General features: G+C 34.2%; 2 protein-coding genes across 2 annotated transcripts; one reads left to right on the top strand and one right to left on the bottom strand.

Annotated features, from left to right (window-relative positions):
* Positions 1-460: 460 nt before the first annotated feature.
* Positions 461-3,656, top strand: LOC145603967 (putative beta-1,3-galactosyltransferase 4). Its single transcript, XM_081659932.1, has 10 exons — positions 461-522; positions 1,069-1,135; positions 1,285-1,343; positions 1,666-1,898; positions 2,094-2,157; positions 2,251-2,323; positions 2,449-2,569; positions 2,696-2,783; positions 3,059-3,184; positions 3,309-3,656. The coding sequence occupies exons 1-10, from the start codon at positions 461-463 to the stop codon at positions 3,562-3,564; spliced, it is 1,149 nt and encodes a 382-aa protein (XP_081516058.1). The 3' UTR covers positions 3,565-3,656.
* A 66-nt stretch (positions 3,657-3,722) lies between these two features.
* LOC145604781 (translation factor GUF1 homolog, chloroplastic-like) lies at positions 3,723-25,146 on the bottom strand. The gene is made up of 22 exons (XM_081660733.1): positions 24,745-25,146; positions 23,758-23,934; positions 23,368-23,454; positions 18,350-18,406; positions 18,210-18,275; positions 17,902-17,964; positions 17,152-17,196; positions 16,941-17,041; positions 16,373-16,469; positions 14,948-15,019; positions 13,717-13,871; positions 13,543-13,600; positions 9,154-9,234; positions 8,979-9,065; positions 8,580-8,651; positions 8,348-8,482; positions 8,181-8,254; positions 7,911-7,998; positions 6,722-6,799; positions 4,629-4,704; positions 4,344-4,384; positions 3,723-4,109 (listed from the first exon to the last, which is right to left on the bottom strand). Exons 1-22 carry the CDS (start codon positions 24,982-24,984, stop codon positions 4,014-4,016), a joined length of 2,046 nt encoding a protein of 681 aa, XP_081516859.1. The 5' UTR covers positions 24,985-25,146; the 3' UTR covers positions 3,723-4,013.
* Between the last annotated feature and the right edge of the window lie 770 nt (positions 25,147-25,916).

Genomic DNA, 25,916 nt, shown 5'->3' with positions numbered 1-25,916 from the left:
ATAAAAATTTCCCACAAAAAAAAAAAAAAATGAAGGCTATTAGCAAGAGTAGTAATAATAATAATAGTGGAAAATCTTCATTCACTTTTATTTTTGTTCTTTGCATTTTCAGCTTTTCTCTTGGATTGTTTTTCTCTAACAGGTTTATTTCTCTGTCTCTACTTATATTGGTTTTCTTGTTTATCAATCTTTGTTTATTTCTAATTATGTCCATTTTGCCAATTTTATCGCGAAACATTGTTTAAAATAATTAATTACATCGAATTGAACAAGCATTGAGAAACATAATCTTGGAGTTGTTTTCGTTTTAATGTGGTTGCCCAAGTCGAGTTTCTTCAAAATTTATGTTATAAGGTTTTGTTCGTTATTTTAAGGTTTAAGATTTTGATGTTAGAAATCACCTTTGAATTAGAAAGGCAAATGCTTTGTTTGGTATAATTTGGAAGATGATATCTAAATTATGAGATCAAGTCCGTTTACTTTACTTCACTTTGTGGCTTTTTACACCGATAATATAATGCAGTAATAAGACACTTGATAATTTCTTGCATAATCATTGCATAATAACAATTAGTTTTTGTTGTATCACAAACAAGTAGGAATATAAGAGAGCATATCTTACACTATGAATGAAATACTTGTATGTATATATTTAGGTTGTATACATAGTCACTTACAAAATTACAAGTAATAGTACATATAAGTGATCTCTTTTTATTTTTATGTGACGTGTCAAAATATAAGTGAATGAATAAATTGCCTTCTATATTATTTTTTACCTACAGAAGAGATATATATGTTAAATTATTAATGCACATTGTATGCAACAATATATATTGGAATTTGTATATAAATACATTTTGTTTTTGAAAGAAATATACATATATATATTTCTACTGATGTTTTGTTTATTTAAATTAAAAAAAAAAAAAGAGAGAGAGAGAGAGATCCTAGCTTTCTTTTACAAAAATAATTAGGAAATTATTTTTCATTACTACGTGTTATTTTGTTGGGTTTATGACTAAATTATGAGTATTCTCAATTCTCATTACATTTTCTGAATTACAGTTCTAACCTCGCATCAGGACAAAAGCATCTGCAATTAAGCTATAAAAATTGCGCATCAGAAAATGAGGTAATTACGAAAATTGAAAAATAGATTGTGTAGCTATTATATTTCATTTAACTGCATTTATCATACTCGAAAAGAAAATAAAAATAGAGAGACTAAAGAAGGGCTTAATTTTTTTCAAACAGAACTTAATTATTTGATATATTTTGCAGAAACTTCAAGAGGACAAAGGCATAATGGTTCACGTACGCAATAATCAGAAAGCTATCATGTAAGTGATATTTGATTTATCGGAATTTTTTGGCATGCCCATAGACTCGTGTTAAGTTACAAAAAATAAACATTTACTACGTATTATGAATAAAGAATGAAGCAATTATTCATTAAAGTTTCATAATAAATTGATAAATTAATACTCTTAATTATTTATAATTAACCATTCAAATTTAACCCGCTCATCTATTGATTGTGATTGTAATTAATTCTAAAATGTTGTCTAAACCCGCTTTTATGATGGACAAGTCCCAGTGGTTACATGTATCATTTCATTATATTATACCGAAAGTGTTCAAACTCCTGTAAATAAAATGCAGATCATTGGACAAGAAAATGGATGCAATTAAAACAAAGATAAATGGAGGGAAACAAAATATAAAGGATGATAAAAGATTAAACTCCATGACCAAATCCATCAATGCTCTCTCATCAAAGGATAACATGACAACAGAAGGTAGAAGACAGAAAGTATTTATGGTAGTAGGCATTAACACAGCCTTCAGCAGCAGGAAAAGGCGCGATTCTGTTAGAGAGACTTGGATGCCTACTGGTACTTAATACCATTCAGTCATATTATGTTTATACTTATTCAGGTTGTTTGTACATAAAATAGTTTCATATGTTGTTCCATGCGTTGCTAGCATGTCAAGGAATGATAACTCCGTCTCAGAGATGATAAAGTTCCATACTGTCAACGGGTATATTGGCTCAAACTAACATACTGAACTATGTTGTTCCTTTTCAGGAGAAGACTTGTTGAAAGTAGAGAAAGAGAAAGGGATTATCATCCGCTTTATGATCGGCCACACGTATGTCTTTACTCTATAAACTTTGGGGAGTTTTACCATGATGCAAATCCTGATATGAAATAAAATGAATTCTATCCTTTGTTTGACACACAGAGGTTCAGGTAATGGAATTCTAGATCAAGCTATTGACGAAGAAGAGGCTCAGCACAAAGACTTCCTTAGACTTGTATGTGTTGCTTATAAATTGCCAAGTCCTTTTTTTCCCTTTTTCGAAGAGGTCATTTAAATTGGAAAGGGAAATAAAAAAGAAATGATACAGAACTGACTGAATATACTGACTGAAACTCACAGGATCATGTTGAAGGTTACCTGGAGCTATCTGCAAAGACGAAAGCATTCTTTAGTGCTGCTTTCGCCAAGTGGGATGCCGAGTTCTATGTCAAGGTTGATGATGATATTCATGTTAACTTGGGTATGTGTACATTCAGTTTCGGATGATTTCTGCGACTGTATCTCAGAAATTTTATCTGGAATTCATTCAAATTATTTTAGTTCTGTGATTTGAACAAAACATCTAATTAGGTTAACTAATTTTCAGGGACGCTTTCTGCAACTCTGTTTCGCCACCATATGAAACCCAGAGTATACGTAGGGTGCATGAAGTCTGGTCCAGTTCTCTACCAGAAGTAATTCATCTGATTTAACTTATATTCATATTATTTAAGTTTGCCATGAAGTCAAAAGCAATTAAACATAAACAAAAATAAACAAATAAAAGGATAAGAGATTATGCAAAAATGGTGATTAGAATATAAAAAGTAGTAATACTCGCCAAAGTTGATCTCACCTGCACACTGCACCATAAAGATAGTTCAAAATAACAAGCTTAAACGTGGTTATAGCTGAAAGTATAGCTGATCTACTTAGCAAAATTATGTTTCTAACCTCGTCATGTTCTCAGGGGAGTTAAATACCATGAACCCGAGCACTGGAAATTCGGTGAGATAGGAAATAAGTACTTCAGACATGCAACAGGGCAGCTTTATGCAATCTCCAAAGACCTGGCTGAGTACATTTCTATCAATCAGTAAGAACATCACAGAAAGTTAATTCCATGATAATTTTACAGTGAATATAGATGTGATAACATTTACACTTAGTATTTCTCAAGCTAAAAGATGACAGTTTACCTTGATGTCCTGATATTTCAGGGAGATACTACACATGTATGTCAATGAGGATGTGTCACTCGGGGCCTGGTTCATAGGCCTTGAGGTTGAGCACGTAGATGATCACAGTATGTGCTGCGGGACTGAAGAATGCCAGTGGAAATTGAAGGGAGGTGATGTTTGCGTAGCATCATTTGATTGGAAATGCAGCGGGATATGCGAGTCGGTGGATAAAATGAAGGATGTACACACCAGATGTGGTGAAGATTCAGAATCTCTATGGCATGCACTCCACTAATAGTGAGCATTAATAAAATATATTATGACCCAAAGTTTCTTCTCTTTGTTGGGTTCACCCTTAGATTTATTGCAGTACAAGTAACACAGCTACTTAGCGTAACCAAACTACACTTTATACTGGAAACTGAGGTACAAAGAAAGCAATAGACGGGATAATGCACAAAAAGCAACACAGAAATGCTGATATTATTGTTGCCATTAATCCATTATACCAACATAAAAAATGTACAAGTTTTTTCAAACTGATACGATTACAAGGAATTTGATTTAATTTTCTGAAGGTCAACAGCAAACCTAATAGGTTTTGCATCATTTGGAGGATACAACGCTGCTGACCTAATAGGTTTTGCATATTTTGGAGGATATAACGCTGCTGATCAGTATATATTCTACATGAAAAAAAATGGTTTTCGCATCTAAAATTCTATACAAGGTATACAAACCTGATCATACTACCTCCTTTTCAAGCTTCAACACAGCCATAAATGCTTCTTGTGGTACATCCACTTTGCCAATAGACTTCATTCTCTTTTTTCCTTCAGCCTGACCAAATAAAACATATATGTAAGTAAACAAAAAAAGTTTTTTTTGATCCTGCTTGAGCCGCAAAATATGATTGGAGGGAGTAAGCTTATAATTATTTGACAAGTTATAATATTACTCTCTCCAATCGTATTTACATATATTGCGCTAGTTATAGCCTTTGTATTAAAAGACTCTGTGTGTGTGTGTGTGTGGTGGGGGGGGGGGGGGGGGATGGGGGATCAGATGAAGTACCTGTTTTTTCAGCAATTTCTTCTTCCTTGATATGTCACCACCTGGTTAATAGCAAAAAAGATTAATGATAAATCAGCCGAAAGCAAACAGTCTGCACTATACTTGATCAAACACAATGAACAAGTGGTCAACAAATTGCTTGGAGTTTTGATCCTGCTTGAGGCTCAAAATGTTCTCTTAGATTTCACTGAAATATAGGAACTTTTTTTTTATCATTATTTTTCTTTGGGATACAAAGTATATAATAACTACAATTCCAAAACAGTACTACAAAGTTTGCCTCACCATAGCATTTGGCCAATACATCCTTTCTTATTGCAGAAATAGCTTCACTTGCTATAACTTTAGAGCCTATGCATGCCTGTCAGATGTAGAACAAATAGTCAGTTTCTATAGATATCAAACAACAGGGTATGTTTATGACAAAATAGAAATCATCTTAGTTAATAATTAAAAACATAACAAGAGAACCAAATTATAGAACAGTTTTTTGGAACAGATATTCTGCACTACAGCAATATTAACAGGTAAACAAAGTTCTCATAACTTCACAGACATCTTAAAAATGATAACAGACGATACATGATTTTGGCTTCCCAGTTATGCAGCTGAAGGGCTACGTTTTCTGTTTGTCAGCTAGATGATTAATAAAATAACAGTCTATTCTATTATACAGAATCCAAGAGTGCAGTCTTCAATTTAGCATGCACCAGATGAACAAACCTAACCCGGCCTAAAACTTGTAAGAAAATAAAAACACCTGCATTATTTTGTAACAAAGGATCTCTTCAGAAACCCCCCAGTCACTATTACAAATTCACAATATTATGCATCAAAAAAACAAATTCACAATATTATTGTAAATCATACTAACCTAGCATTATTTAAAGGAAGCAAAGAATCATTTAAATTGAAGAAGAAAACTAGATGATATCTATTTCAACAAGAGAGACCTTAACAGTTCTAAGACAATGCGGAAAGCCCACACCAATTTCAATGAGATGATGGGAAGATAGGGGAGGGAGAGGCAAGGGTTTGGATGTCCTATTGCAGATTCCTCCTAATGACAAAGATAAGATGCCATTACTGAAACAAATATGATGCTTTTTATACTCTTCTCCTTTTCTTTGAATTGAACTAAGCAAGTAAGCTAGGTCTTTTCACTTGTTGAATCAAGGGATCGTCCTTCATGCCTAATTTTCTGAGGTAGCATAATAAATACTAAAAAAATACTGTTTCTAGCAAGTTCAATGGCATACAATGAGAGAATCTGATATGCATTTTTCCTATTTAAAAGTAAAAAGAATTATGACAAAACGGTCAAATTTTTTAAATATAACCGGTCTCTTAAATTTTATTTATTTTTTTAATATAAAATTAGCTTCTTTTTCTTGTATTTTCTTCATAGGAAATGACATGTGCTCTTGGGTATGACAATAATTTCCTTAGGTACTTTGTAAATTTTTTTCAACAAACTTACATCAATGCTTTGGGGTAAAATAACCTTACATATTACTTACAAGTATTATTCATTGTAATTTTCTTATAGTACATATCCTTCAAGGTAATTCATGTACTCGTGTGTCAAATTATAATAATGTATCAAAGTATGTTACAAGTATCTTTTTGTGTACATGTACAGTCTTCGATAACTTAAAATTATAATTTGGCTAAATTCTTTATAGAAGTGCAACCTTTAATCTATATGATTGATTTATATGTTTCGTTAAATTATACTAGAAAACATTAAAGAAGGAAAGAATACATGCAATGACTAATAAGAGTGGAATTAATAAATGATTATGCCAAATTTTGTGTTTTATATATGTTTTTTAAACAAGCTTAGTTCTGTAGGTAAATTTAATCCCCCTATGTTTGCATGCATTAAACTTTTCAAGTTTTGCTATAGGTATATACATATGTATAGTAGTACTTAGATTAGTGCAACTTTATTTCGTTCCAACTCTACGGAGTACATACTTTTGTGGGATGAAATTATAACAGTGCAAGTACAAAAGATCAAAAGTGCATCCATTTAATTTAAAAAAGAGAAGAATATAAAGCTAAAAAATAAAAAGTTTGGGCCTAGCTATAGTTTACCCCCAAACCTCAATTCCTGGATCCACCACTAGCATAGGTCTCCATATAGCACTTAGCACAAGAAAACCAGATTGAAGAAAAATAAAATCTGATGTAAAAAAGTTTTCATGCACAATGTGAAAAGCACTGCGAGACTTATCTAAGAGATGTATAAATGAACCCAATCTCAGTTTGCTTTGTTTATTTTTACTTGTTCTATAGATTTCTTGGCTTGAGATTGCACTCTTCTAGAACATCCTGAACAGATACTTTCTTCAATGGGAAGTATCAGAACTTACTTGAATAGGTACTTTAAACATCTGACGTGGTATAAGCTCCTTCAACTTTTGAGTCAAGGCCCGCCCTACACTGTACGCCTTTTGAGGAATCAGAATACAAATCACTAAATCAGTGATATAATTCAACAACAGCCCACAAATAATTCAGATTTATAGACATAGAAAATTTAAATTATCTCTTGCATTTAAAATATCCTACATTTCTACTCTTAAAAATAGCTTCATCTTTCAACATTGCTCATTTACTGATGCAAGAGTATCTTCATTGTAAGGTGGTCAAACTCAAAAGGGAGCAACAGCTCTAATCTTGTGTCATCAGTTGGCCAAACTAAAAAAAAAAGTCATTTTTGCTGAGTTCATCAAGAATCCTCAATTTGATACTTTCTCCTTTAGATCTCCTCTTTCTCCATTCTATATTCTATTTAACCTTATGCTCCATTAGAAGTGCATCCATCTCTTTTTATGTCTACTAAAATGTTTTTACAATGACTTGACTTTGTGTTTTTGTTTTTTACTCAACCGCATGTTGCATCTACGCACCTTGTCAGTTCCCATGATCAACTTTGTAAGTTCATAATATGTTTGTCACCTTGCACTGAGGAAATGAACTAACCAACTTCAGTTCAAGCAGTTAATTCTATTGGCAAAGTATGTATTACAAAAACTAGCATCAGGCGGTTTGAGAAAGAAACACAAAAGTTGATGAAAGCTGGTGGTTAATACCAATCAGCCATAAACTCAGCAAGTTTCCTATTTCTTTTTTTGTCTTTATTACTAATAATGCTTAAACTTTCTTCAAATTTCGATGCTGGAGAGAGCATAATGAACCTTCTTTATAATTTCAATTCTACAGTTATCCTCACTACTCGGACCTAGGTTAATTGATTGATTTAATGGGACAGTGGAAGAGTTTGCTTTTATCATCTAATCATTTTAACAGTAAATCTTCTATTCACATGTGCCAAAGTCTCCCCATGCCGCTTTATTTCCGCAAGTGTCTTACATTTTATAAGCCGAGGTTATGATGTATAACAGTCCTTTGCATGGACATCATGCCTTGAAATGAACAACACTAAGGGTAATCAACAAATCTGGCAGCTGATAAAGTTTGAATTTCCCAACTATTATGCCTACAAGAGGAAAGTGCTACAAAAGCAACAAATAATAAATCTTGAATGGACCTGATTACCTTATCCTTGTGAACAATAGTAGCCAAAGGATCCACACGATCGCCATTTATTTGAATATCAAGTTTAACCAAGTCGCTTTCCCGATATCTGGCAGTTCAATTGAGCACAAATTATTAACAATCTTATCTGTGATGACACATGACCATCATAGGGTGAAAAGACAAAACTAGAGATGTTTAGGGTGTTAGGGAAAGCACATGACTAAGTAAAAATAAAAAAAAAAAAAAAAAAAAAAAAACCCAACTTTAATTAGAAACAATAGTCAGTACCCCACAAAAGTGTACTCCATGCTGGCATAACCCTTACTCCTGGACTTGAGCTGGTCAAAAAAGTCACCCACCATCTGTGACAATGAAATTATTATTAATATATTATAATTATATCAAAAATGAGAAAGGAAAAGCAAATAAGAAATCCACTGATTTAATTAAACTACCTCCGCCAATGGCATTTCATAGCTTAATGATGCTCTTATCTCAGTAATAAACTTCATTTCTTTAAACTCTGCCCTTCTGTCTTGAGCCAGCTCCATCAATGGACCAATATAGTCTTTTGGTGTAAGTATTTCAATCTGCATAAACCATATTGGAAAAGAACTTGATCTTTGCAAAAACAAAAATGTCACACATAACATATAGACAACAAATTGTTCAAGTAAAGAAGAGAACCTTAACATAAGGCTCGTCAATTGATTTCCGTTTTCCAGGTTCAGGAAGTAGAGAAGGATTGGAGCATTCAATCTGAATAAATTACTACAAAATGAATTAACTAGAAAAGGAGATGTTGACAATTTAAGAAATCTAACTTCGATTTCACCCTTCATGAACCCTAATCATTAAAAATGAAAAATTAAAACAAAAACCTACAATAAGACAGAATTCTTCAGCTCATCCCTTGGCCCCTTCAAGGAAAGAATAGCAGGAAACAAATATACCGGCAATAACAGAATTGCATAATCAATGCAATCTGACCTTAGAAACAGCAGGAGACTAGAATATTTCAAATATATGCGAATCTACAAGTGAACACAGCAAAAAAAATCCTACTGAAGTTCAAGGTGCAGTTACCGTTTCACCATCTGAGCGATTCACTCGATATACAACACTTGGGGCAGTAGTTATTAAGGATAAATTATACTCTCGTTCCAGTCTTTCCTGCATGATAGCTAAAGTCATTCTCTCATTTACACAGCCAAACATAAATCCAATACATAAAACGCCGCCTTTAAGAGAATCTAATTACCTGAATAATTTCCATGTGCAGAAGACCCAAAAATCCACATCTAAACCCAAAACCCATCGCAGATGAAGTCTCTGGTTCAAACTTTAAAAATGCAAAAATTTGTCAGCAGCCTTCATGCAGTATTTAATAATAAAAAAAAATACGAAGTATATTAATAAATAATTGCTATAACAAAAATGATATACTTCCTCCGTTTTCCCAAGTGTTACTCACTTTCCGTTTCCACCTGTTTTTTTTTTTTTCCTACTCACTTTTACTTTATTCTTATTATGGCAACCTTTTATTCATTTTCTATCACCTACAACCCCACTTTGTGGGCCTAATTTTATTTAATAAATCTCTTAGTCTCTATCCCTCTCCTCTTTAAAGCAAAAGTACCCACATGCATGATCCCCATCTTTCACTTTCCTTGGTAGGCGTTGCTATAGTAACTGAGTCACTCAGCAAAATGGAGAAAGTAGTTATTTTTAGCAAATACCTATTATAGAAGATATAATGAATTGGAATAATAATTTATTTGAATGTAATGAAAGAAATATGATGGGAAAATAGGAAGAAAAATATTATAGTCAGCTAAATACTACGGTAAAAAAGTGGCAAGAGTAGAGATAGCACTGTCATTTTTAACTCACTTTTAGTATAAGTTTATAGATTACTAGGCAATGATTTAAACATCTAAATCCTTATAAAAAAAATTGTAAGACATAGCTTTGTGTATATAAGTAGATTAAGGCCCTATTCACTTCACCAATTGAAATTACTTTTATGAAATTATTTTTGCTAAACTGAAGAAATTAATTTTGCTGAAGTGAAATTATTTTTACTAAACTGAAATTATTTTTGTTGAAGTGATATTATTTTTACTGAATCTCTATTATATTCTTCTTCAAAGTTACTGATTTTTACTTAAATTATTTTTGCTGAAATAAACTTATGTTTACTGAACTTACATTATTTTTACTAAACTAAAATTATTTTCATTGAATTTTACTACTTTAAGGTGAAGAGAATAGGGCCTAATACAAAATTAAGGCATAGCTCAATGGAAGATTTCCCACTTACAAACTATTGAGCTATGTTACTTCGATATGTCCAAACATATAGTGGCCTCGTATGAGATTATATAGAATCTGGAGTGTAGGAGGATCCGACACCGTGTCAGACACAACACCCAAATCCGAGTTTGGGTAACATAGCCATTGAGTCTGGGATCCAACTCTTATTACACCCAACTTTAACTGAGATCTTGAGTACCAATGGTTTTCTTTTAGGTTAAACCTTCTAAGAACAACAATCTAAGCCTCAATCCCAACAAAGGAGTTAGCAACATGAGCTAAGATTTTAAATCATGTACTTGCCAATCATGATCCTCTCTTTTCAATCTCTATTGTTCAATGTTTTTCCTGCAAACTAAACTTCTTTGAGTCCTTCTTGGTCTTCCCGTGCCTTCACTGAGATCCTCTTATACCAACTCTCTACTTTTCGATCGATTCTCCCTTATTTTATCTTCACTCCAACATTCCTCCAAATATCTTTATTTCTATCCTTTAAGGTGTTCCCACAAAATAACATACCCATCTCTGCTACTCTAATCTTCCTAATATGATCTTTCCATTGACTCATATAACAACGCTGATTTCATAGTTGTCTAACAGATTTTTCCCTTCAATTTCAAAGATATGCTACGGGCACACAACACCCCTACTCTACATTTGAGCCACTGAACTTTTGGGTTACATCTTGGTCTATTTTTCCGCTCTTCTGTATAATCAACCCAAGGTATTCAAAACACTCACTTGCTACATTGCATATACTTGGCTTTGCTCCGACTTAGTTTAAACCCCAAAGATTCTAAGTTTTGCCTTCATTGCTCTAATTCACTCCAACTCTAGTTTCAAACACCATACAAGATCATCTACAGACAGAATACACCAACTCACACCTTGGATTGATCTTGCTTATTCATCCAATACTATTGCAAAGGGGTAAGGAATTTAATAGTGTTGTATATTGACTCATGGTGTGACTCGTGAGTTTTGTACGTTGATAGTTTGAGCAATGAGAAATCTAGAGCATCCTCTATGTTTTTATAAAGTGGTTACCAAAGTGATTCCTCCAAGCCTGTGGTATCTTGTTTGTTCACCAAATTTTGTTAAACAAGTCTGTAAACCAATCAATACTGACCTTTCCAAACATTTTATAGACCTCAACTGCTATTTGTCGCTCCCATTTTACCAGGTAACGCTCCCTTTTTTTCTTGAAATTACCACTATGCCCTTTATGCAATATGGGTTATAAAAATGAACTTGTTCCCCATTTGGACACCATACATGAAACGGTACCCTTACTTCACGACATTGTTGTCCCGAGCTTCCCAAAATCGGTCCCCACGACCTTGCAACCAAATCGGTCCCCACGACCACCTAAAATTTCTATTTTCAAAAATCGTTAAATTTTCCGACGGGTCTTGGGTCATGGACGGCGAGTGGAACATACGTACGCCGGAGAATGCGTCGGATCATTCTGTAAGTATTTTTTTTTTTTATTTTCGGTAAGTAGGACATCCGCCTAAAATTTCCGGATGTCCTAGGTACATCCGCCTAAAATTTCCGGATGTACCATGGAACATCCGGAAATTTCAAGCGGAAGTTGGGATCCGCCTAAAAAATCCGGATGTTCCATGGTACATCCGGAAATTTCAGGCGGATGTACCTAGGCACATCCGGAAATTTTAGGCGGATGTACCTAGGGACATCCGGAAATTTTAGGCGGATGTCCCAAATTTTTATTTTTTTATTTTTTTTTTTTTTTTAAAAAAATTGTTAAGTACGTTTATCAACATAAGTCTTGTGATTATTGTTGTGATTTAGTATTTGATAATTAATGTAATTTTGTTGTATTAATATGATTATTAGTAATATGTTTAATTATTATTATTAGTAATACGTTTATATCAAGGGTAAGATTGGAATTTCAAGAAAAAAAGGGAGCGTTACCCGGTAAAATGGGAGCGACAAATAACAATTCCCTTTATAGACCAGATAGATTTAATGATAATCTTATTCCTCTAAACAAAATATCTCCTTATAGCATAAAATAAAGCCATTAGAGTAAGTAGCTCCTTGAATAGAAAACAATGTACAGATTGTAGTCTCTACCAAAATAACATGTTCCTCTCAACAGTCTTGGTGAAACTATTAATAAAGCAGTGAGACAACTAGCAGCAATTTCACCTCTCCTTAATTAAACTTAGGGGAGTGATGAATTAGTGAGAATTATGAGTCAACAAGCACCTATTACTTTTCCTAAATTATATGAATTAAAATTAGGAAAATTTCACATTTGCTACCAGGGAAAGCACCCGTTTTCACATTTGCTACCCCTTTAATTTTTTATTTTATATTACTACCACCTAAATCAGAGTTTTTTAAAAATCACTACCACTTGACAGATACCGTTACTATTTCCGTTGCCACCACCCAACCACCGTCCAGCCACCACTCCTTCCCACCCACCACTTCTTCTCACCCACCACTCACCGTCCAGCCAACCATCCGTGACTCCCTTCCCGTGACTCTGACCAAACCAGCCACCAGCGAGCCCCTTTCTTGCTGCCGACCAGCCACCACAACGAACCCCCCTTCCCTTTCCCCGTTCTCGCAGCAGCCCCGACCCCGCGACTCCAACCACCCACCCTGTCGGCGCCGGCGTCGCGTTCCCAGCCCCCTCGAAAACCCCATCTCAGCCCCTCTCTCCCCTCGAAAACCCCCTTGATCCCAGCCTCTCTCCCCTCGAAAACCCCCTCGATCCCAGCCCCTCTCCCCTCCCCTCGAAAACCCGATCCCAGCCCCGGCCTCGTCCATCGTTCCCTTTTCCGGCCGCGTCGGCGTTGCTTTATCAGCCACAAATCGCAATTCCCTGCCACCCAAAACCACCCTAAGCGAAACCCTAAAACTCGTTTAGGGTGGTTTCGGGCAGGGAAATAGGGTTTAGGGTTGTCGGTTTTGGGTGGGGAAGGGGAGGGGTACGATTCCGATGCCGGCCGCCGCCTCTTTGGGCGCTGGCCGCCGGCAGGGGGAGGGGGGAGGGTGGCTGACGGGGAGGGCAAGGGTTTTTTGGGTGGCTGGTTTTTTTTTTTTGTTTTTTTTTTTTTTTAAATTTTTTAATTTTTTTTTTAATTTTTTTTTTTTTTTTTAATAAACTTAACGGAAATCCTAACGGATTCCGTTAAGTGGTAGTGATTGTAACAGTTAGTGTGTTTGTGTGGTAGTAGTATAAAATAAAAAATTAAAGGGGTAGCAAATGTGAAATAGAGTGCTTTCCCTGGTAGCAAATGTGAAATTTTCCTTAAAATTAAAAATGTCTGAAAAAGTCACTCTTTGAGTTCACCTTCAGGGAAGCATCATTAAGTTGCAGCTTTTCCAAGGCATCACGTAACTCTGGAAACCTGCAGCAGTAAAATGGGCCATTAATATCACCAAGAAATAAAAGTTAACTAATTTCTAGCCCCCAATCTAGAATAAATTTTAAGATATTGCATCAGGGGTGATAACGGGGTATTACTGGTCTGCATCAACTGGAAATAATCCACAGAAGACCATGGGAGTAGACTCCTGATATCCAGGAAGAGGTTCCTCCGCCTTGCGGCTATAATGAGTGATGGTGTCACCAACTCTGGCATCTGCTACTGATCTTATTGAAGCTGAGATGTAACCAACCTATAATAAAACAAAAAATACATTAATCACTCTTCAGAAGAGAAAAGTACATCCTTCAAACACTATGAATGAATAGGTTACATGTTAAATACCAAACGACATAAGCAATAATGACTTTAGACCTTGTAATGCAGATAATGACAGGTTGGTAACTATTCTAATAAAACTATGAATTCTAGGATGAGTACAGCCAATACACATCAAGAAACTATTACGAATTAACATGAAGACAGCATTGAGAATTCTTCTGCAAAAGATAAAAGCTGGTCTTTTAATTAATTCTCTTTCCCTTTACTAGGCCGTTGCTTTAATCAAACATAGACATTCTACAACTAATCTGCCTAACCCCAGTTCAAAGAAAAGAAGGGAGGAAGTCGAAATTGAATATTCAGGCAAAACAAGTTTGGGAATAATAACAAGAATTAAACAGTACACATTAATTTATAAGATAAAAACACTGTCAAACTATCCTAGATTAAAAATAAACTATTTCAAGCTTTACCATGCTAAAAAATTGAGATTTCATATTGTATTGGATTTAAACAATCACGTTTGAAAATGGATCCCTTGCATGGTATATATTTGTAGAAACTGCTATGCTAAAAGTAATCTGAAATTTGTGTTTTTGAAAGAGTCTGTTTGATCTTGTATTTGTAACCCTATGCCTACTTTCCTAGATCCATCATTGCCTTCTTTCACCTAATTCAAGCAGCTTTTACGCAGGTACGCCCCAGCCACTCTACCTGTCTAGCCCACAAATAAGCTTAATTGTCATATGGCTGTATGATCAAATGTGTGTGACTTGCTTCACCTAGCCTACCTTTACCTTGTAAGGTGAGCCATTATGGACAAGTATAATATGATTGATAATATCATACACAAGTTTTGAATAAGAAATATCCCTCAATTTCAGATTTTAGGAAGGCTTTGAAGCGTTGACAAGAGGTAAAGGTAGCACTTTAAAAAAACAAGTTACTTGAACTCAGCAAGGAAAGTCCAGACAGGAAATTTAAGTTGTATAAGACATAAATCACTAAACAGAAGTTACAGAACATGGTTCAGCTGTAGTATCCTACCTCACCAGCATAAAGTTGTTCGACTTGCATCTGATTAGGAGAAAGAACTCCAATTTCATCAGCGAAGTAATCCTGGGAATCAGATTAGCCCCTGCATCAGTGTCCAGAAATGGTATCCAAAGCAATATAAGAGCAGCTAGCATAGTTAAAATCAGTAAGAATTGACACGTGAACATGTCTATGATTAAGTTATCTAATTTTAACTTTATAGAACCATAAGAAGGTAAGATAACAGCTTTCAATAATTATTAGTCAAATCAAATGTCTCATTAAATAGTCCTCTACTTATCACTTGTAGCAAAATAGCAAGCCAATTTTCATAAATCATGTAGGAATGAAAAGATGCAGCTTCTAATTAACCTACAATGAAGATGTAAGTATGCATTAAGATAAGCAAACTCTTCAAAGATTTGAGGTAACGTTGCGACAATTTAGATAGATTTCAAAATTAGCTGCTGGAAAGAGGAGCCCGGCCTAATTTATTATTTTTTCACACTTTAAATTCTTCATAATGCACTAACTCGGATTGGAAAGGCAATATTGATAAAATGATATTTTCATTTAGGAATCGGGTTAAAGGAGGGAGCTTAAATAATTGTTGGGATGCTGGGGGCATGCTTTCGGTCACTCCTTGAGATCAAATATCAAGCTATCTAGTTTGGTTCTGTAGCTCAGAAAAATTATAATGATCTCCACAACCTAAGTTCACCCAGTCACCCAGATTTACTTTTTATTTAGAGATCTAAGGCCAAAAAGAAAAGGCAAAGACCTACTGTGGAAGACTTATTAGAAAGGTTTAACAAAAATGCAACAGGTAGGAAATTTCAATAAGCACATTCCAGTAATTCCACTGATACATGGGCCTTGAGTAGAAAGTCAGGTATCCATCTCACATTTTGAGCAGGTTATATGTAAACATTGCTAGTGGGTCTTTTAAAATTGTTGGAAAGTAGTGGTGTATCCCTCATATACTTAGATTCAATTTGCAGATCTTGACGGTGCATCCCTCATGGTCCTCATACGAGGAATTGGATAATAAAATTCTTCGACCCTTATACCAAAGAAAGGAAAGGGAGAAACTCGCATATATTAAGATGAATAACTTATGAGATTTCTACCAGCCGAGGCCTATGGACATCAATGTCCAATTGTCCAGTGCTTAAAGAGTCATAGGTTCATAAGTCATCACCATGCAAAAAGCTCAATTTTTCTTCACAGGTTGCAATTTAGAGGCGGCAGGGTGATAAGGCTTAAAGCAAATAGTTTCTCTCTCCCAGTGTTGTGAAACTTCAACAGTTTTCCTTGTTTTTGTCTTTTTGATGCCCCATTCAGAATTCAACTAATATATCTCTCCCTTGTAGCCTAAAAATTATGTCTCTACAGAAACTAAGGGACACAACAGGACCAATTCATATAAGTACTCACCTTTCCACTAATCATGAAATAGATTCGGTCACCTTTCTTCATAGTCCCATCAATTACTCGAAAATATGCAATCACTCCCCTATACGGATCATAATAACTGCAAAACACTTTGAAAGCAACTCATTTACCAAATAATTCAAGGCTTTTTTATCTGCAAGGGAAAAATAAAAATGACAGAAAATAAATGAATGATTCAAGGACGCAGAGCCAAAATGTTTGGCAAGAAAATTATTTACATGTCAAACTCGTGATGGCTCATTTATAAATCCAAACCATCAAATATTTGAACCTGCCAGACCTAGTTTTACAAATTGCATATTATTATGCTTAATATAGTCATTACATGACTCTTTATAAACTAATACACCCAATGATACTGGCATACTGCCACAGGCCCACATCAGTCAGCCCTGCAAGTCCATACAACTCAGCCGGAATCATCCGTTGAGTGTATTGTTGGACAAATCAAGCGTTTATAATGACTGACTTTGTCCAATTTCTGGTTGAGTGTATACAAGGCATTGCAATAAAATAGCATACAAGGCACCAATGAGTCGAGCATGGTTACCTATCAAATATTAGAGCCCTTAAGGCCTTTGAGGAGGTATCAGGAGGTGGAGGAATCCTTTCAACAATAGCATCAAGAATTTCAGTAATGCCAATGCCCTCCTAAACATGAGATATCCAACCATTATTATGACCAGTAATTCCCATATTAATTTCACATTATTACTTTAGAATGAAAGCATGATGGGATAAGAAACATTTTTTTTTCTGACCTTTGCAGAGCAGAGAATTGCATTGCTACAATCCAATCCAATTACCTACAAACAAAGAAGTAACTATATCAGAATTGCAAGATTCAAGGACAGCCAAATGTTACACAATAACACGTGCAAAAGTAAGAAAATCAGGGAATACTGGATTAGAGCACTGCGCTAGCTGCTAAGTACATGTTAAAGCTAAAGGTCTGACCCCTAAATTGAAACTATATTATCAACATACAGAAACAATAAGACATATTGGACAAACAAATAATGGAGGGAGCACTATAGTCCACACTCCACAAGGATTATGGCATACCAACAAGGCAACAAGAGAAGCATTATAGATATAGATGGAGCAGATATTTGAGGAAAATAATCACACTTGCTTCTAGCAGTTCGGATCTTCACATAAATATAACAGTACATGAAACAGAGTTGACTGAAGCAACCAGAAACAGGAAGTGATTGCACTCAGAGAAGCTGACTGGTTTCTGATCTGAATAAAATTCCAAAATCCAGTGATATTTATGTGAAGTTGAGCATTAAATGCTTTATCAGAACAAAGGATTAGAGAAGTTAATGAGTAGCCACTCATGGGAAAGAAAAAGGAGCAACAATAATATATTCAAAGCTACATGATCAACAAATCCCTCAATGAGAGCTTATTCTGACACCGAGTGAATGTCAATAGAGATAAATAAAAAATAAAAAATAAAAAAAACTGCTAAAGCTAATATCTGCATTTTACCCCTATGAACTAACCTCCTCAATTTCCTTCGCAACAAGATCAGGATCAGCGCCAGGCAAATCAATCTTGTTAAGAACCTGCAGCGTGTAAACGTGTTCACTGTAAAAGACAACTCGCATTCTACAGATCTTAAGAAATCACCATGACCAAAATTTTCAATAAAATCCAATGAGATAAAGGTAAATTTAACAAGAAAATAATTTAAGAAATATATTACCAGAGAGTGCAATCCGGCAAAACTATAGAAAACAGAGTATCTAGTTTGAAATAGCATGACTTGGAAAAGGATAAACTAGTTATGATGAGAGAGAAAATTACTCACAGGGATTACTTCTAAGTTGTTCTCCAACGCCAGATAAACATTGGCTAAAGTTTGAGCTTCCACTCCCTTCAAAGTAAGCCATAGAAATAATGACTAATTAACGAAAAAAGTAAAAACTAAGTAGCAGGTAGGACATTCACCTGAGAAGCATCTACAACAAGGAGTGCACCTTCACATGCAGCCAGAGATCGAGAAACCTACCTCAAAAGGTAAAGAAAAAATGAAGAATTAAGCAGATAATAAAGTATGGTCTAAGCGCACAAAAATAGAAGATAGGAACCACAAAGGGACACTACTTGGTAACAATCATTTAAACTCAAAAGAGAAATTGAGCTATTTATCACTACACTCATGCATGTGACTTTTCTAGAACATACAAGTACTTAATTTTTCTTGGAAAATTTGTCAAGAATAAGCCAAACTTTGCATGGTTGGCTCCAATTAAGTCAACCTTTCGATTCACTCAGAATAAGTTGAATTTTAAAGGGTATTAACTTTAAAAAAAGTCAAATGATCTACAACCCATCAAACAAGTCACTTTCTTTCACATTTTTTAATCAAAATCTAGCTTTTTGGCCCTTTCAATGCAGGGGTTGTTACTTGGATTAATTATTTTCATATGTAGGTATGCTTTCATATGAAGTAATTGTTTTATTTCTAAAACTTAAAAGAAAAAAAGAGTGAGAAGGTAGAACTGTAAAAGAAGATGAAGGAATTTAGTTAGATATATATACATGAAGATTATGGGATATGAAATGGCATATTAGTTTAAATTATATTTAAAGTCTATGAGATTAATAGACAATTTTTATTATAATTCATATGTTTATGTAATGTGTACTAACTAATTGAATTTTATTTTATTATGGTCATTTAAAATGTATTCTTTCGCTTCCCATAGAAAAATGGAAAACTTGTCAAAAATAAGCCAATCTTTGCGTGATAACCTCAAAATAAGTCAACATTTTGATTAACTAAAAATAAGTCAACTTTATATGATATCTTTCGAAAATGTGAGTTATGACCTGTTGGCTTTAGGGTTACCCGTTGTTTAGGTTAAGTATGCCACGCGTCATAATATAATCGGTTCAATTTAAGATTTTAATTAAAATTAATTTTTAAAAATCCATATCCCCTAATTTCCTTTTTTATATTTTCTTTACTGATTCCTCTTACTGTTGAACAACCCCCTAGATCCCGTGCCGGCAACATCAGTCTAGCCGAGCAAGCGCCAATCATCCCCCACCCACTTATCACCGTTGATCCCTTTTTCTTTCTCCCTTCCCATCGTTGCTTTTGCTCCTACACTCCCTATTTTTTCAAATTTTAGGGTGGGGTGCTTTTTCGGGTGAATGTTGGGTTTTTCGGGGTGAATGAAGTGGGTTTCGGTGGTTATGGCTTGATTTCGGGGTAGATATGGTGATGTTTTGGTGATTACATTGGGAAATCGAGGTGGGTACGGTGGTTTTCAGGTTGATTTCGATGTGGGTTCGTGGTTTTGGTTTGCTCTTGGCTGACAAATGCCCGCATTTAGGGACGGGAAGTGAAAGGGTTCAGCTGGTGTTCTAGGGGAAGGGATGGTGGGCTGGCGGGAGGGCAAAGAAAGAAAAGGATCGAGGTGGGGGGTGAATCCTGCGGTGGCTGATTGGGTGGGGTGGGGGATTGGAGATAGTGATGGGTGCTGTCAGAAGAAGGGGTGGGTTTTTATTTTTGTATAGTTTTTTTTTATTTATTTATTTTTTTAACTCATTAACTAAAGTATATAATCTATACTTAGTATTTAAAAACACAAACCACAAATCTATACTTAATATTCAAAAACACAAACCACAAATTTTTCATATGACACATGGCATCACAAGTCACTCATTACCCCATATGTCACATGTTACCTCCCTTAATATTTATGTTTAAGTCTTTATGCATTCTACAACTTGCAAATTTAAGTAATAACATGAAGTGTTTTATGATGGATCATGGCAGCTTTATTATTAAATTTATTTTCATGATAATGTAAGAACAAATACAGATCACAATAGATTATTCTTAAAGCAGTCATATACTTCTGCAGCTCAGAGAACTAGGATACTATTAGCTTCAGAAATAGCATCTCTTTGCCATTCAATTTGTTAAAAGGTGCATACACATAGACATCTTAAACCCTACCAACCAAAGAATCCACATGATTGTAGTTAATGTTGTGTGCATGAACATGCTGCAGTTTAGATGTGACATCTGACAAAAGGAGGAACTTTAAGATTTGTCTATTGTTGCATTGAAAAATCAAAGATTATTTGCAAGCAACCATCAATCACTCCAATCTTCTTTTTTAAGTTTCCTAATAAATGGAAAGGCAATAACAGAGCGCCTCCACCCAGGTTAATCCTCAAAGAACTATCCAAGGCTAACTAATGCGTTCAGGTTTCACACACTATTATACATATGGCTAATACAAGGGAGAAATTTTCTTTAATCGGGAAAAATATACAATGGTTCTCCTAAAAAAATATACATATGAAATAAGCAGCACCTACTTTATGAAATATAATAATACAAATTGATTTAGAGAATTAAGGATATTATATTGTGTTGTTATTCATTCTTATATTTTAATATGATAAAGTATTACAACTTTATAGAGGATTACAAGCTAAAATAAGAGAGGTGATGGAATCAACATTATTGTATACCTTACACAGATTTAACCTTTTAATATTTTAATTTTAGATTTCTCATTATTTACTCTTTATTGCAAATTAATCACACAAACTTCCCTTCTTAATTTGCAATGTTTAATAACGTCTTGAATTTCTCTATCTTTTCAAAAGTTATTGATTTAGTAAGCATATATGTTGGTTAATTAACAATATTGAAGAACTCGGGCTTTATTTTTCCTTCATTGACAAAGTCACATATAAAATGATGTCGAATCTCAATATGTTTGCTTCTAGCATGAAACATCGGATTCTTTGTCATTGCAATTGCTGACATATTGTCGCAAAACATTTTTGTTGGACTTTCTTGCATAATACCCAAATCTTTCAAAATTCTTCAACCAAACTAAGGGAGAATATGTTGGCAATTGCAATGACAAACTTTGGGTTGAAGAATTTTGAAAGATTTGGATATTATACAAGAAAGTCCAACAACAATATTTTCTGAAAAGCAATTGCAATGAAAAAGAATTCGGTGTTTCATGCTAGAAGCAAACACATTGAGATTCGACATCATTTTATAGATGACTTAGTCAATGAAGGAAAAATAAAGCTCATCAATACTATTGATCAACCAACATATATGTTTACTAAAGCAATAACTTCTGAAAAGTTAGAGAAATTCAAGAAGTTATTAAACATTGCAAATTAAGAAAGGGAATTTGTGAGATTAATTTCAACAAAGAGAAAATAATAGGAAAGCTAAAACTTAAATAGTAAAAGATTATTTCTGTGTAAGGAATACAATAATGTTGATTCCATCACCTCTCTTATTTTAGCTTGTAATCCTCTATAAAGTTATAATAGTTTATCAGATTGAAATATAAAGATCAATAGCAACACAATATAAAATATTAAATTCTCTAAATTAATCTCTATTATTTTATCAAATAAAGTAGGTGTTGTAGCTCTGCTTATTTCATATATATTATTTTAGAAGAACCATTGCATGTTTTTCATGATTAAAAAAATTTTCTCCCTTGAATTAGCCATATGTATAATAGTGTGTGATACATGAATGCATTAGTTAGCCGTGGATAGTTCTTTGAGGATTAAACTTGGTGGAGGCTCTCTGTAATTGTCTTTCTATTCAGTAGGAAACTTAAAAAATAAGATTGGAGTGATTGATGGTTGCTTGCAACTTATCTTTGATTTTTCAATGCAGATTTATAACTTATACTAAAAGCGAATAACCAATGACACTTGTCATTACATTGTGAAAATTTTCCGGCCTTTTTCGCTTTTTTTTTTTCTTTTTTTTTTGGCAAAATTTTAAGTAAGGTATTTATACCTTATAATATTTTCTTTCTAATTTGACAATCATTTTCCTTATATATGCAAATGAAATATTTTTCCATATATTTTACGGAGTATATAATTTATGTTTTGTAATATTATTGTCCAAAATATTTAACAACCGTGCATTGCACGGGATTTTAACCTAGTTAAGTTTTCTAAACCTGCAGATATATTATTAAGTTTTCTAAACCTGCAATCTTGTGCTTAGTTGTTTTTCCATAAAAACGAAACTAAAGCCGATGCACATAGACAAACAACACCCAAATAATGCAACAGACATTATTTTGACTTCCTATTGTTAAAAATATATATGAATTTCAGCCAAATTTAAATACCAAAATTCCACATCAAATCATTAGAGTATTCTAGATGGACAAGAGGTCATTTTGACTTTGATATGTCAAATGTATCGGTACTGAAATCTGAATAGCTAGATAAAATGGTTTTCTGTTCCCTAGGTACACTTTCCTCAACCATCAAAATTATGTCACTATATTTCACAAGAACAATAGGTGATTGGAAAAGTATTTGGTATCCTTGCTATATAAATGCCCATGATATAAAGCCATACCTCTAACTCTCTAAGGCTCTAATACTTTTTTAATGTACACACTAAATATAGTTTAGTTCCTTAATTCTACTATTTTTAATTTTTTATCACTACAATTTAAAAAATTAATTTACCAAGTTCTGCTTCTTCCAAAATGGAACAATAATCCATGCATAGCATGGGATTAGAAAAACTGGTGTAGTAATCACAAGGTTATCTAAAACATATATCACCAACCAATAGCCCCCTTACATATAGTTCTCAAAGAGAAAGGGATCTCAAAAGGCACCAAAAGACGAACTGATTCCTATCATTGGTAGTGAATATTTCACAATTCTATATAATATAATAGAAACTTCACTATACAGCTACTAATTGCAGCAAGGACATTTCACACATATGTAATTGCAGTTGATCAATGTCAAAGTTCTTCAGGCTAATAATTAACCTATGTCACATTTGGCAACATTCTGGAGAGCTTTCAAAGGTTCATACACAGTAGATGATGTGATGTCACTTCTTTTTACTCTATGTTCTGTAGTCTGTTCGTTGATCAACACAACGACTAGTGAATTAAATACCAGCTAAACCATACCTCATAAGAGAAGTCCACGTGTCCCGGAGTATCAATTAGGTTTAGACAATGCGGTTCGTTATTATGAACATAACGCATACGTGCTGCCTGGGAAACATAGCAAACAAATGAAACATTAATACAAAGTATATGGTACCATAGCATAGCGATTATGAATAAAAAAAATATTACACTAGACAATACTTAACATTTAGGCTGAATTACTCTTAGCAGATCATAGCCTTTTATTATTATTTTTGCATTTCAAAAAACAAAACGGAGTTTGACACTAAAACTCATGGAGATAAAACAATCCAAGAGCTCATTCCTCAAAGAAAATGGATTTTCATAATAATATCACCCACCACCAAAATAGCTATAATACATACAAGAGATAAAACAAACATCTACCTGGAGTTTTATAGTGATTCCTCTTTCTCTCTCCAAATCCATGTTATCAAGAAATTGCTCCTTCATTTCACGCTTTTGGACAGTACCGGTCATTTCAAGCAATTTGTCAGCCAAAGTTGATTTTCCATGATCAATATGTGCAATAATGCAAAAGTTCCTGATGTTTGAAACCGGGACCTGCAAGAACAGCCAATGCAGCTTTCAGAGACATTCATATGAATTATAAAGACAGACAAAATCTACATAATGTAAAAATGGAAAACCAACATGCTGCCATAAACAAACAATTCCTTCCTCGAAAGGAAAGGAAAAAGACTTTAAGAATCAACTAACTCTAAGACTATACTAATGGGACTAATTCTCCTTTCCATTGAAGTTTTTGGATTATGATGCACTAAACTAAAATAGCACAATGAATTGTTTACGCCTTGAATCAACGTAATGTTGCAGACTCTTACTAAGAGTTACATGTTGAATTAAGGATTCATTTTTTGGTATCACACATTGCCACAAGTAAGATAGTGTACACCCGACCCCAGTCGCCTTGTCTGCCTAGAGTCTTTAAACAACTTCTCCAACTTTTGGGGTTATGTACTTGTGTTGATTTCCTAGTTGCACTCCAAAACCAACTTATCCAATTTCAACTCCATTCTATCTAAACAACAAATTTCAAAAATTGTACCACATTATTAACTAAACATCCCCTCCTCCAACACAAGGGGTAAATGAGCCGATACACTCATGAACAACTCCCAAACAAACCCAGCCCTGAACAAACAAAAGCCCACATGTTGTATTTTCATAATGAACACAAAATCAAGCATAAACATAACAACTCGCGAACAAACCCAGCCTCATTTTACCCTTTTTAAACGCCAATTAATCCAGCCAAACAAACAAACACCCACATAAAACTTTGACATAATGAACACAAAAACCAACAAATAACAGATAAATTAGCCAGTAAAAGTAGAATAAAAGCGTTACTTTCATAAGACGATCTTGTCCAACTTTAGCAGCCAATTGGATGGCAGAAACATCTTTAGAAGGGGCACCAGCAGTTTGAGAGACGACTCTAAGCCTGCGATTAGTCCTGAGAGTTGAAATTCGAGGTGGGTATTGGGCATTTTGGCGAGAAGATGAAGGGAAATTGGAGTAAAGTGCGCCTGAATTGGCGGGCAGTAGAACAGTGAGACGAGAAATGGCTGTTGAAGTGGTAGTAGCCATTGGCGCCTTTGTTGTTGCTACAAGGTTTTGTTAGCGTTTGTGGATCATGTTTTGTTATTTTGGAGTGATTTTTGGTTTTGAGCCACAAGAAATAATGGATTGGTTTTGATTTGCAACTTGCTAGATGTGCAATTTTTTTAGCCTTCGTCCCAAAATGATGTGGATGGTGGAGGCGGATGTACAATTAAGGTTATGTATCTTTTAAAAAAAACACCCTTCAAATATATTATGTGTATATGTGGTACCTGGTTTTTAGTGGACAGAAAATTAGTTTATAAAAGGTTCTACTTAAGTGTCTGATTAGACTTATAATTAAAAACTTAGAGTCGCCACCTTATTTTTATCCGAATAAGGACGGATTTTAAAACAGTGAATTTTAAGAAATAAAACTAAATAAATAAAAAAAAAATCAACTGTTAACTCCATAAAAAAAGGCACAGAGTTCGAGGTTTAAGTTATGAGAATCGAACGTCTAGAACTCGCCTTCCCTTCCGTTCTAAGGAACGAGCTCTTACTATTGCTTTGTTAAAAATCAAGTTTAAAGACATATTAACCACATAAAAAAATTAATAAAAGGTAGGTTTGAGCACCAAAGTTGCACTACGTACCGATCATAGTGAGATTTTGAATTCACTCACGGATCAAAACCTTCATAGTTCAGACAGATACCGAGTTTTAAACAACCAATTCCATTGGGTTTTAAATTTGGGTAGTTGACATAAACGTCATTTTTGTAAGTGGGATTTTAGTGATTTTTGACGGATTCACTCATAAAAGTAAAATGAACCACCTTGGTTGAGGAAAATCACCCCAATTAGTGATCACAAAAAAACGTCTTTTGAACAAGACAATTCAACAAATGCGTCCCGATTGACGACTTTTAAGTGGGTCAAGGTGTTTTTTTGGAGTGAAACTGTAAGGGTTCACTATAT

This window comes from Chenopodium album, chromosome 22 (assembly GCF_948465745.1).
Source record: "Chenopodium album chromosome 22, dcCheAlbu1.1, whole genome shotgun sequence".
Taxonomy (NCBI): Eukaryota; Viridiplantae; Streptophyta; class Magnoliopsida; order Caryophyllales; family Amaranthaceae; genus Chenopodium; species Chenopodium album.
Note: the sequence above shows the minus strand (reverse complement) of the source record. Positions and strands in the feature narration are given on the sequence as shown.

Coding starts and splice junctions, on each gene's coding strand:
- LOC145603967 (XM_081659932.1), top strand. CDS start 461: ATGAGATCAAGTCCGTTTACTTTACTTCACTTTGTGGCTTTTTACACC. Junction 2,158..2,250: donor CGCTTTATGATCGGCCACAC/GTATGTCTTTAC, acceptor TTTGACACACAG/AGGTTCAGGTAATGGAATTC. Junction 2,324..2,448: donor ACAAAGACTTCCTTAGACTT/GTATGTGTTGCT, acceptor TGAAACTCACAG/GATCATGTTGAAGGTTACCT.
- LOC145604781 (XM_081660733.1), bottom strand. CDS start 24,984: ATGGCTACTACCACTTCAACAGCCATTTCTCGTCTCACTGTTCTACTG. Junction 13,872..14,947: donor AACAACTTTATGCTGGTGAG/GTAGGATACTAC, acceptor GTTTTATTATAG/GTTGGTTACATCTCAGCTTC. Junction 6,800..7,910: donor CTATTGTTCACAAGGATAAG/GTAATCAGGTCC, acceptor ATTCCTCAAAAG/GCGTACAGTGTAGGGCGGGC.